This window comes from Drosophila virilis, chromosome 4, assembly GCF_030788295.1.
Source record: "Drosophila virilis strain 15010-1051.87 chromosome 4, Dvir_AGI_RSII-ME, whole genome shotgun sequence".
In the NCBI taxonomy this organism is placed as follows: domain Eukaryota; kingdom Metazoa; phylum Arthropoda; class Insecta; order Diptera; family Drosophilidae; genus Drosophila; species Drosophila virilis.
In genome coordinates, this window is record NC_091546.1 from 5,243,166 (window position 1) to 5,255,569 (window position 12,404).

A 12,404-nucleotide genomic window follows, 5' to 3' on the forward strand; every position below is an offset into this window, starting at 1 on the left:
TATTTGTTATTTAAAACCAATTATTGAAACACTCAGTTGTGTCTACATGTTTTTTATACGATATAATTTGATAAATAAAATCAGTTTTTATCGCTTTAAATTTAAGAATGTCTTTATTTAATGCACACTTGTTTTTCAAGTTCTGTTCTGTTATGTCTGTGCGCTAGAGCGAGTTTTTCCCAGCTAAAAACATAAATGCCGTTTAAAAAAGTTGAGCTTCATGATGGAAAAACACAAGCACACACACACACACACACACACACACTCATAAGCACACTTCAACACACACACACGCACACAAAAAGCTGCTCATATGAACTTCAAGTGCCGGCGGCTTCAGCTGTGACGTCACAAAAATTAAAAGCATCCCATACATAATGCAAAAATATTAAAACAAAAAAAAAAAAAAAGAAGATAAACTTTGAGCCTGTTGCCGGCCGGGTCAGGCATAAAAAACTCAAGGCAATAAAAATAAAACATTTCGCTCGTATCTCATTCACTTTGATATGAACTCTAATATCATTGAAATTATAATTATGTGTGTGCATAAAAGAGAGAGAGAAAGAGAGGGGGGGGAGAGATACAGCAACTGCCACACAGGTAAAAGCTTACATATATTAAATATGTGTATATATATGTATATACGTACAGTCGAATCGCTAGAGGCCAAAGCTGTTTGCTTGGGCGCCTGTCACGCCCACAAAATTTCCATTGGCCACGCAAAAACAACAAAAAATGTAGCTTAACAAAATGTTGCCATTGACCGTTGCTGTATGTTGACCCTTAGGTAGATGGGTGCCAACACCTGCACCTCCATTTGCGTGGCTATTTGTTATTTATGCTGCGTTTACGTGTTGATTGCGTATATATGCAAATCGATGTTTATATCTAGGCAGCTGCACCTTTTTGTATCTAAATGCTGATCGATCCAGCTAAATTTATGCCTCTCTTGGTTGGTTGCCCCAAAAAATTTCTGTCTATTTTCCATATTAAACAGTCCAGACCTGGCGCTGATCCGAATGGGCCATCTATTTGGGTTTATTTATTTGATTGAATCGCCAATTTCTTAAAAATTCAATTCATTTATAAAACAAAGCAATTTAAAGCAATCAATGAATTGATTCATGTGAAATACCTTTCTTTAAATTTCAACTTCTTTTCAAAGCTTTTCAAAACAACAAAAACTATTTTGTTCGCAGCAGATAGTCCAAGCTGTGGGCAGAAGGTGGGGGCAAAAAAGCAGGAGACTTGCATATTTCAATCTCAGCTGAGGCCACTCGATTCAATTAATTTCAGCTGGCAAACAATGAAGGCCGCTTGCCTAATTGCCAGCATGGCCAAATGTAATCAAGTCAGAGTCGAGAGACAAAAGAGGGGAGAGAAAGAGCTAGGCTGAGGTGCGGGTGGATGGTGGGGGCGGGCAGCACTGGCAGCAGCTAAAACAAAAACATCAGCAATGGATTTACAGTTACTTGGCCCAACACAACTAAACACTCAATAACAACAGCACACACACACACAAATATACACAAGCAAACACACACAAACAAACACACACACATGAACACATGCATGCATCAATTATATGGCCACTAATTTGTCTACATTGGGTAGCTAAATAATTGCAGACTGAGCGGGGGCTACGTTGAGGGGAAAGCAGCAATCAAAATCCGACAGACAACGCACACAAACACACAGCAAATATTTGCATTGCGCTGCAGGCAAGTAGAAGGGGGGGGGTTACGGGCTGTGGGCGTCAACGTTGTTTAATCGAATTATGCAAAGGCAACGACAACATCTGGAAACACACACAGACAGCTGCACATGACGGGATTAACATATTCGATAAATGTATCTGTATCTGCATCTATAAATGTATCTGCAGCTCCGACTCTGGCTATAGCTGCTGATGCTTTTAATTAAATTGTGCATATGAAATCGACAGCAGCAGGCGGCAGGCATCAGGGCAGGCATCAGGGCAGGCCCTACAAATTTAACACACTCCAATTGAATATCTAAGTAAAATTTCCTGACACACACAGTAAAAGAATACAGAACACACAAAATGTCGCCGTTGATGGTCGGTTTGATCCTGGCGCTTGTCTTGCTGCTGCACAGCGAACATCCTGTCGCTGCGGATGCCTATCATGCCATATTTAAACATGACGGTAAGCCCAGGCATTTAGTCTAACAATTGGTTATTATTGCTCCCCCCACCACCACCTGCCCATAGACTATCCCAACAAGTGCTATGTTGAATTGCCCAAGGGCGATAAATTGCTGATCGAAAGCGATCAGTACGCACATTATCCTGGCAAGTGCGCTGAAATTTATTGTGGCCGGAACAGCTGGGCCTTGGTCTATGCGTAAGCTCCATGCGTTTCGCTTTGTATACCCAACAGTTTCATTTTCATTCTTTACGTTTAGCTGTGACACGAAATATCCGCCCAAGGACTGCGAATATGGCGAACATAAGTATCCCGATGCGCCCTACCCGAAATGCTGTTCACGCCTTGTTAAATGCAACACGGTCTAATGTAAAATCTATATTATTTGGCATAGTTACATGTTTTTTTTTCTCGTCAAATTTTGCGTTGCTACTTTAAATGAATAAAAAGTAGAAAAATTAAATAGATTAGCTATAACATGGGAGTTGAACCGGTAATCTTTAACTTAACATGGGATTTAAACCGGTAATCTTTAACTTAACAGGGCTTTTGAACTGGTAATCTGTAAATTAACATGGAACTTAAGCCGGTAATATTTAACTTAACATGGGAGATTTAACGTGGGATTTGAACAGGTTATCTTAAGCTTAATATAAGATTTGAACCGTCGAATTACCTTAAACTTAACGTGGAATTTGAACCGGTAATCTTCTCACTCGATTTATTCACTTGGACAATTTAAATTTGTGTCAATTTTATAGCCAGAAGCCTGAAATACGTAATAGCTCGGATGAGCAGCTTAACAATAACCACCCAAATAAAAAGAGGGCCCCTTTAAGGCAGGACATTTTGAAAGATTTAAGTAATCCATGGCTAAAATCCTTTCATGGCTCGCCGAATAACTATGCACCAACAAAACTTGAATCACTTGGTGAAGGTGAATAAAGCAAGGAAAAAAAATCTGAATTCCAATTTTTTTCCTGCCTTTGTCATGCACTTTTTATGGGAAACATGTAAATTTTTTTTTATCGAAGAAAAAAAACAGAGAAATGCAGTCAATATGCCACAGCGGCGGCTAGTCTTTTTTCATAAAAGAAAATATTATTAAGGGGCTGTCAAAAACATTTAGCCAATTTTTGGATATCCCATTTACGAAATACAGTGCAACATAACCTAAATAAAGTTCCTTGCAATACAAACTACAAGTGCCTAACCTAACCTCACAAATGCAACCAAAACTAACCCAGCTTTACATAATCCTGCTTTTATCGCACATAACCTTAAATTAAATAAAGAACGCAACCTATACGTGAAGAAACAAACCTCCCTTGATCAACTTCATCAAACCTAACCCAACCTAACATAACCTAACTTTACTTCTACCTAACCTAAAATTAAACATGATCGAGCAAAATTAGGCATACAGTCACTCTTTGAAAAGCTGTCAACCTATCTGTCCAAATTACTCGTGAATTATTTATAAAATTATATTTTAAATTAAAAATTAATAAAAAGAGAAAATGCACTTGCTTATTTTATTTAAACTAATTGCATATTTTACACTCGGACTTCAAGCCGCTGAATGGGTGGGCATTTATTATAATGAAAGTATGTACATGCGAACTGTGTCCCAAAATATATTAGATTAGATACCCATTTCATGTAGAATATCCGGGCAAGTGCGTAATTTCATCGGAGCTGATACTCAACGAGGGTGCGAGCATTAAGGATCCCACGCACGAATGCCGTCAGATTGTGTGCGGCTCCCATGGCTCTACGATATTTCAAAGGTGCGTACTAACAGCTGCAATCGAATGTATCTAATGCCTAAATGTATCTAATGCCTTTAACAGCTGTGGTATTATCAGCGGCCTTCCGACCACTTGTCGCTTTGGCTCCTTTATCAATATGGATCTGCCCTATCCGCATTGCTGTGAGCGTACAATCATCTGCTCGTGAGACTCAATTAACAAACTAAAGCAAACCAAAGCAGTCTATGTAATACATTTTAGAAATCAATAACTATATATGCAAATATATATATACACATATATATAGAGAGATATATGTGAATACACGATGTTTGTTTTCAAAGCTGTGCTCATTATTTTCATTTTCGAGTACCTTACTCAGACTCAAGCCTTGAACGCACTTAATTACTATGGAGACAGTGGTAAGTATGAAATCTATTTTAGATTTGGTTTATTTTATGCTATTTTATGCTCTGCACCTATCAAAAATGGTCGAGAAGGTTGCAAGGATTTAATACAGCCAGACGAAGGCAATAGCCGAGTCGAAGGAGGTTAAAGTCGCAGCCTTCGATCTGTTGAGAACTTTTAAGTTTTCGTATAACTCATCTTTAAGATTATCATCAATTCAATAGGTTTATTCGTATAATTATTTAAAATTATCTATATCAATACGTTTATCTGAACTATCTATAAGAATAAGATGTATTGATTCTAAGCCTAGGTTTATTGTGAAAATATTAAAGGTGTTAGTATATTGGCTCGCATGTGCCAAGACAGAATCTGATTTTAGGTATATACACAAATTTTAAAAATATTTTAGCCCAATCGGAACATAAGCACCGAATCTATTTACGATTGCGTCTAAAATGATGCAAGACTTAAGAAAGAAAAGCACAGACGGCGGCTAATTTTTAATTATTTCTAATAATAATATTACGTATATACATACTATATTATTTAATATTCGTCCCTAATCGTCTTTCTAGCATACCCTGGACGCTGTGTTGTGGATATGAGCAGTTCCGTAGTGCTGATGAATTTGGGGGAATCTGTTAAACTAGATTCGCTGCCCTGCACCCAGATCTTCTGCATGGGCGATGGCTGGGGCATGCTTCAAACGTATGTTAGACATTATAATCATATATAATTGATATCTGATAGATTCTATATGCTATTCGACCAGTTGCGATTATGTGCCCCCACCGAACGATTGTCGTTACACAGCTTTCAAGCACTGGGATGCGGAATACCCCAGATGCTGCAAGCGTCATATTGTTTGTGATTGAAATTTGAAATGGGAAATGATTCGTTTAACTATAATAATTAACTCATTTTTGATATTTTCTGTTAAGTGTTTGGTATGCCAACAAAATTAAATAAGTGCTACACATTAGTATTTATCGTATAAATAAACAATTTGGCTCTCAAAAATACACAAAATTTGACGGAAAATTGTATTTGCAATTATTTTTTGTATTACTTGTGATGAGAAACAAATAAAACACAGGCCAAGAGTTCATATTCGGCAATAGCAGCTGTCTACTTATCAGCATTTGCCGCATATCAGCGGAGTGGAACAAAATAGCATTAACATACGTTAAATAAATTATTTTATTTTAAATATATTTACATTTAAAGAATACTATAAAAAATGGAATGAACCATTGAACAGAAGGCTTAGATATAGTAAAGTATTCTAATTTAAGCGTGGAAGCCAAAGTTTTGGCGACATTTCTCTTTTGCAGTTTTAAGAGCCTGATTTTCAGCTTTCAAGCTTTTCTATAGCAGCTACTACTTATATATTATATAGTGGCCCGATGTTAAGATATTGTAAAGGAAACATAGTAGACGGACAGACGGAAATGGTTATATTAACGCGGCTGCTGATCAAAAATATATATGCTTTATAGGATCGAAGATGTCTCCTATGCGTTAAACATTTCATGACAATGTTATAATAGCCTCTACAAGGGTATTAAAATATATGAATAAAAATATATATAATAAAACTAAATATATAAACAAAATTATACCTAAATATTGATATAGAATGGAATCTCTTGAAATTAATTAAAAAATTAAAACATTTAATTTATATTAAGATTTATATAAATTTATAATATTTATATTTATTTTGATAATTCATTAACATTGTTATTTATTTAAATTTGTTATAGTTCTTTTTTAATATTAATTTAATAACCTTGTCATCTTGCATGTTTTAGTAGAATTTTATGTATTGTCTATCTCATCTATATTTCCACATTTATACACAAATTACTAAGATTCTATTTGAAAGAGAACTTGCATTCCAACTCGATCCACATTGAGAATTTGTTAACAATATCATATGTATTGCATCCACTATGCACTGACGCAATCGGAAACCTGTTTGACCCCTGCCCTTGTCCGGTTGGAAGCACCGCCTCATCAAGTCGACCGGCTGCCATTTCGTATTCACTCTGAATCAGTCCGATTTTCGAGTGCGCCGCGTTTAGATGAATCTATTTGTGAACGAAATTTTGTTGCTGCTGGTGCTGTTGGCGGCGATGTTGCTGCCAACCACGGAGGCAGCTGTTGCACGTGGAATATTCAAGGATCCGGCACATCCCGGAAAGTGCTACATCAAGCCTAATCTCATACTGAATCCGGGTGAGCGTGCCAAATATCCCGATATGGAATGTGCGCGCATTATATGTGCAGAGCATAGCATGGCCGAAATACACACGTGAGTTGCACTTGCAATTAGTAAAACTATATTTTCTTTAAATAACTAATTTCACATTTAACAGTTGCGGCGTTGAGGCCCCGCCACCCGGCTGCAAGATGGGCGCCACAAAATTCCCCGACGCCGATTATCCCAAGTGCTGCGAACGCGAAATCATTTGTGTCAAGTAATGTGAATCACTCGCAAAAGCTATTGAATAAATATTTTCAATATTTTATGCGCTTGTTTTTCTAGCGACTGCGCTGCTAAATACAAAGCGAGCAGCTAAAAATAAAACGCCCACCAAAAAAAAATAAACAGAAAAAAAAAACTTTAGCACTGGGAAAAGCCGCTTTTACAAAGTCAACTAGCGATTAAATTTACAGATATTTAATTGAAATTGGAAAACAGGCACATTACTTCATAAACAACAACAACAACAACAATATATAAAAAGTCTAGAGGCCAAACATTTTCGAGGAATTCAAAAACTTCAAACAAAAAACATCACATAAAAACACAACTTCATAATTCAAAAATGCGTTTAAGCAACGTTGTCTACATAAAGTGACCATGGAGGACAACGAAAATAGCGCAGGTAACATTTATCTTTGAGAAAAAACACTCCAAATCGAACATTGAAATTACCTTAAGCAATATATTCGCTTTGTCAAGCAGCTAAAGTGACAATGAAGAAAATTCGAATGCCCAAGGGAACTTAAAATGAAACAATATTTGTGCATAAACATCTCATATATACAAGTTCACGCAGCAAAGCAGGAGAGTTTTCTACATAAAGTGACCATGGAGGACAACCAAAAGACCGCAGGTAACATTTGTCTCTTAAGAGTTTACAAAAACTCTTTAGCCATTCGGCTTGATTCAAGTTAAAGCTCTTTAAGTGACCATGGAGGACGCGCAAACCGTTGCAGTCTACGAGAATCAAAGCTCTAGCTCTAAAAATTCCAAAATTATTCTAAATATTTGAAATTTCCAACCACGAGCACTTCCACAAATAGAACCCTAAACAGTTTTTTCCCATAAACTGAACCAGGAGGACAGCAAAATAAAAAGGTGCCAAGAAAAAATATACAAAAATAGAAACTCAAAAAATTCTGATTTCTTCCGCTCGACTACAAAAAGGTTTTGCAAATAAGCACGCACATGCACACACACACAAAACACACACGAATTGACCATGGAGGACATGAAAATGCCAGCCAAGCAAGCACCTCGTAAATTGACTTTATCAAGAAGTTAGGTTGCGGCCAACCTAAGTATATGCCTTAGCTGGAATGTCATACTTCTAGCTGCCTACTTTATGGCACCAAAGTGGTCCCGTCACTTTATTATGGGCTATTTTCCTGGTTTATGAGCTCCAAAAGCTGTGCGCCGGCGACTCTATTAATTTTGGCCTGGCGTGGTCAACTGACGTTCTGTTTATTATTTTTTACGAGCTTGGCCCCGGCCAGGTTTTAGGCCAACTATTTTTGTAACATACTTTTGCCAAACGAAGTTTGTCGTTATGATGGGACCGATTTTTGTACGCTCCCCCCCCCCCCTCTTCCTGCCACGCGACGTACTGAGGGGGGAGTCCCAAAAGCCATCAACAACAATAAGCGCCAAGCTGGGGCAGCAACTGCAAGCGGAAAGATAAGCGCAGCCGGGTCGAAACTGAAACTGAAACCGCACACACAACACTAATTGCCAGCTGTGCGTGTGTGTGGGGTGTGTAGTGGGTGTTGCTGTGTGTAGGTGTGTGTGCAGTGGTGGGTGGTTTGGTGGTTTGGTGGTTCGTCGCTTGACCAAATTAAGCTCGGGCGCTGCGTTAAACGTTTCGCATGACCGTCACAGTTTTAGGGCAGCTTTTTTTTATACACTTCCAAAGGGTGTTACAATTTTGTCAGGTAATGTGTAACACATAGAAGCAGACAGCCTAATATGAATAACATTTTTGTGTTTCAAGCTATCTTGAGAAGACGAATCATTTACAAGGTTTAGCATGTTCCCTATATAAAGGCAAACTCTTATTCGCAAATGTCTAAGATATCATTGGAAATCTCTATATATATCAAATATATCATAAAGCTCTATAGCAGAATTGATGAAAAAGTGAGTTCTTGTCTAAATGAGTTTCTGTTTTGCCATTGAAATTACAAACTTTGCATTTCAACTCACAAATCGGCTAGAGTATTCAATATTCGGCGTGCCGTAGATAATTTCTTCTACAGCTACAATTTGACCTCATTTTGAATATTGTTTGACCTTTGCATTTATTTGCTATTCAATTTAAGCACGCAAAGCAAAATCGATTTACGACTAGGAACATTCCAAATTAAATATAATTTATTTAATATATTATATAGCATAGATTCTGCCTAGAAATCCTCTGAGACTGCGTAGACTTAAAATAATTTAACGTTAAAATTTAAATTTAAAACTCGCTTTCGCATTGATGCTTAAATTTATAAAAGTTTTAAAGAAATTGATTTTTAAATTGTTTTATTCCCGTTTTGATAATGTCATTTTACGAACTTTCAGCATGGTTGGCAACCCTATCTTCATAAAGGACCAATAATTTAATTAAAGAACAATATGGAACATATGATAAATATTATTCTCATGTCAAGTATTTAACATGCAAATCTCTTGCATTAAAACTAACCAAAATGTATTGTATTATATAAAAATAACGAACTGTATTTCAAATTTACTAAAAGTAACTAACAAAAAATTAATAAATAAATAAGAGTGTTGCAGCAACATAAAATATAAAATTGGGTTTTATTACATGTTTGATATAAATTAAGCTAGCTGTTAACATTAACAGGAGTTTAAGAAAGTTGAAATAAAATATGAACAAATTTATTTTTTTAATAAATATTAATTCAATTAATTAGGTTTGACTATCGTTTTTTTATATTGCTCATCTCTAGCACGGCATTAGACACTGACACACACGTTCACACAAACACACACACACACACACACACACCTACACACACACACACACACGGCAGAAACGTTGTATCTTAAGCCACAAATTCAAATTGATTTGGTGACCGTGTCGAATGCATTTAACTGAAACTAATTGAACCTGGTGTCATTCCAGTTATGAGATTGTGTGTGTACCGTGTATGTTTGTAATTGTATTAAGTGTGCCCTTAACTAAATACACGTGTAGCTGGCTATAACATGTACAGGTAACCTAGGTGGGCTTAAATCAACACACAAATGGAAACCACATCGTTAATTAGTAGCTATTTTGATTTCGAATGTTTGATTAGCGCATCAATAGCAAGACCTATGTCAATTGAGTTCGCGTCTTAACAACAATAAACATATCAATAACTAACTATAATTATAAAGATAATTGTAAGCTGTTCTAGCAATCATTCTTCTCAAGCCGAAAGAAATAATTAACTGGAAAGTGGCGCAAATTAAATTAAAAAAAAAAATTGTTGTCATAAATAAGCGAAGTAATCTAGTCGGGAGTGCCTGACTAGGAGATGCCCTGAGCCCAACTCCGAACTGCCCTTAGAAACATTCTAGCTTCTTAGCATGCATATATATACAAAAACACACATGCATAAGATATGCATCATTTATACATTAACTGAGCTTCTTCTTCCCTTAGCCAAATACCTTCGGTGTTCATGCTCCGATCTTTTTGAAATTTTCGGCGCTTACAAATGGCAACGAATTGTGTGTACATGCTAAAGCCCAGGACTATGCCTTGAAAATCTTGCTTTAATGTTGGGAGATATCTGTGTATCGTACATGAATCTATTACAAACACAATTTGGTATCTCAAGCTCTAGACAGACAGTTCGATAATAACAATAGAATAAAAACTTGCAAAATCACGTACTTTACAGACTGCAGAAGAGACACAAAAACACACGTAACACTCAGAGCGATAATATTATATATTTTTCACAAAAAACAAAATCATTGCTCAGATTTCACTATCTCCTGTGGGACAGTGCACCGCATTGATGCAACACTTGGGATAATCGGCATCGGGATACTTTGCATCGCCCAATTTACATGGGGGTGGCACTGCCTTAGTACCACAGCTGCAGGTATATAAAACATATTTATAGTATAGATAGCAAAATCGAAAGACCTTAACTCTTACGTTGCAATAGTTGCTGCACCGTCCCCGTTGCAAGTGAGAAGCTGACAGTTGGGCAGGGTCTTAGTTTCACCCTTACTCAATATGGTGTTGCCATCGAGCACACACTTGCCCGGATGTGCTTTGAGATGCAAGAAATATTAGTTATATATATATATATATATATAATTATATTATTTGAAAATCGCGCTACACACCGTCACTTTTGAAATTGCCCTGGGATAAAGCCCCAAACACCTCGGCGCTTAGCACAGTAGCCAGCACAAATAACGTTAGAAATAAACCAGCTTTCATCTTGACAAACGCGAACCTTCTGACTGTCGTCTTTGCGTCAAGCGCAATTTATAGGCATAACTATGCATAACTTGTCTGTCGAGTGGCTCATCGTGAAACTTGTTTGATTTGGTGAGTTCATAAGATAAACTGTTTATGAATTGCACACAACGCACAATTTATTCGAACAAATTGAATATCCTATTAACACTCATTTGCTTAAGCAATTAACAATGATTAGCATATATTGTTATTTGTTTGAAGCAAACACAACAAACAAAAATATATACAAAAAAAAAAAAAGCCTATCTTAAATTAGCTTCAATTAGCGTTGGGCATTTATTGATAAATATTATATAACATATACTATTTATTTATTGATTTTTATCATAATATGGTTTGTATTTTTTCTTTTTCATTTATTAATTATTCATTTTTATTTGTTTATTATGTATTGTAATATATTTTTTTAATACTGATTTTCTTGTATACCTATTAATTATTATTATTTGTTTATGTTTATTAATTATTAAGTTTTATTTATTGTTTTAATTTTTATTTGTTATTTGTTAGACTATTCATTTATATTAATTTATTTTTATTGACTTTTTAATATTATTTATTTGTTTTTATTTATTTATAATTTATTGGTATTTGTTTATTGTTTTTTTTTATGTGATTTATTTATTTATAATATTTATAAATTTATATCCATACGAATATTTGTACCATGCATTAAACATAATACCCAAGCATGCTCCGCATTTCTTAGGGTATATTTCGTGCATAGTCGTATTCTTTAAGCGAATATATATACTTTTTGGTTAGTTGCCCTCAAACCTCAATCATGAAAAGAGAGACTACAAAGTATCCGAAAAACCAAAAAAAAAAAAAAAAAAAAAAAACGCCAAAGAAAAGAAAAAAAAAGCTACAAAAGAGAAAAATGTGAGCAAAGACCGCAGCAAGTTTTTTTTTAGCAGCCTCAGCATAAAAAGTGAATATTACAATTTTAGTGTGCCGCAAAAGTTTAAGCCTGCAAGTACGTGTGTGTATGTGTGTGTGTGTGAATGAGTAAAAAACACACGCATACACACCCAGACACTCACACACACACACTTATGCAGACACACAACATTTATAAATTGGCAGCCAGGCAACTGCTTTTGGGTGACCTTTCGTGCCAGTCAGCGCATATACATATACATGTGTATATGTGTGTGTGTGGGTGTGTGTGTGCGTGCAAAAAGGTGAAGGTAATGCTGGTGGCTGGTCAGAAGGCTGCCAGCTCGAGCACGAGTTGGTACACATAAACTGAGCCGAAACTTTGCCAAGGCACGCGCAAAAAGTAATCATAAAACACAACCGAC

At 36.0% G+C, this 12,404-nt stretch overlaps 6 protein-coding genes across 10 annotated transcripts in view; 4 read left to right on the forward strand and 2 right to left on the reverse strand.

Annotated features, from left to right (window-relative positions):
- Nucleotides 1–12,404, reverse strand: part of LOC6629020 (pneumococcal serine-rich repeat protein) — a 67,505-nt gene that overhangs the window by 47,477 nt on the left and 7,624 nt on the right. The window lies entirely within an intron of this gene.
- LOC26530818 (uncharacterized) lies at nt 1,993–2,631 on the forward strand. Its single transcript, XM_015173376.3, has 3 exons — nt 1,993–2,168; nt 2,234–2,366; nt 2,428–2,631. Exons 1-3 carry the CDS (start codon nt 2,066–2,068, stop codon nt 2,534–2,536), a joined length of 345 nt encoding a protein of 114 aa, XP_015028862.1. The 5' UTR covers nt 1,993–2,065; the 3' UTR covers nt 2,537–2,631.
- Nucleotides 3,615–4,161, forward strand: LOC6629018 (uncharacterized). The gene is made up of 3 exons (XM_002052724.4): nt 3,615–3,776; nt 3,835–3,958; nt 4,022–4,161. Exons 1-3 carry the CDS (start codon nt 3,689–3,691, stop codon nt 4,125–4,127), a joined length of 318 nt encoding a protein of 105 aa, XP_002052760.2. The 5' UTR covers nt 3,615–3,688; the 3' UTR covers nt 4,128–4,161.
- On the forward strand, nt 4,199–5,435 carry LOC26531136 (uncharacterized). Its single transcript, XM_015173407.3, has 3 exons — nt 4,199–4,341; nt 4,906–5,038; nt 5,103–5,435. Exons 1-3 carry the CDS (start codon nt 4,248–4,250, stop codon nt 5,203–5,205), a joined length of 330 nt encoding a protein of 109 aa, XP_015028893.1. The 5' UTR covers nt 4,199–4,247; the 3' UTR covers nt 5,206–5,435.
- On the forward strand, nt 6,386–7,011 carry LOC6629017 (uncharacterized). Its single transcript, XM_002052723.4, has 3 exons — nt 6,386–6,647; nt 6,712–6,813; nt 6,882–7,011. Exons 1-3 carry the CDS (start codon nt 6,418–6,420, stop codon nt 6,913–6,915), a joined length of 366 nt encoding a protein of 121 aa, XP_002052759.2. The 5' UTR covers nt 6,386–6,417; the 3' UTR covers nt 6,916–7,011.
- On the reverse strand, nt 10,538–11,099 carry LOC6629016 (uncharacterized). Its single transcript, XM_002052722.4, has 3 exons — nt 10,962–11,099; nt 10,768–10,885; nt 10,538–10,705 (listed from the first exon to the last, which is right to left on the reverse strand). Exons 1-3 carry the CDS (start codon nt 11,056–11,058, stop codon nt 10,585–10,587), a joined length of 336 nt encoding a protein of 111 aa, XP_002052758.1. The 5' UTR covers nt 11,059–11,099; the 3' UTR covers nt 10,538–10,584.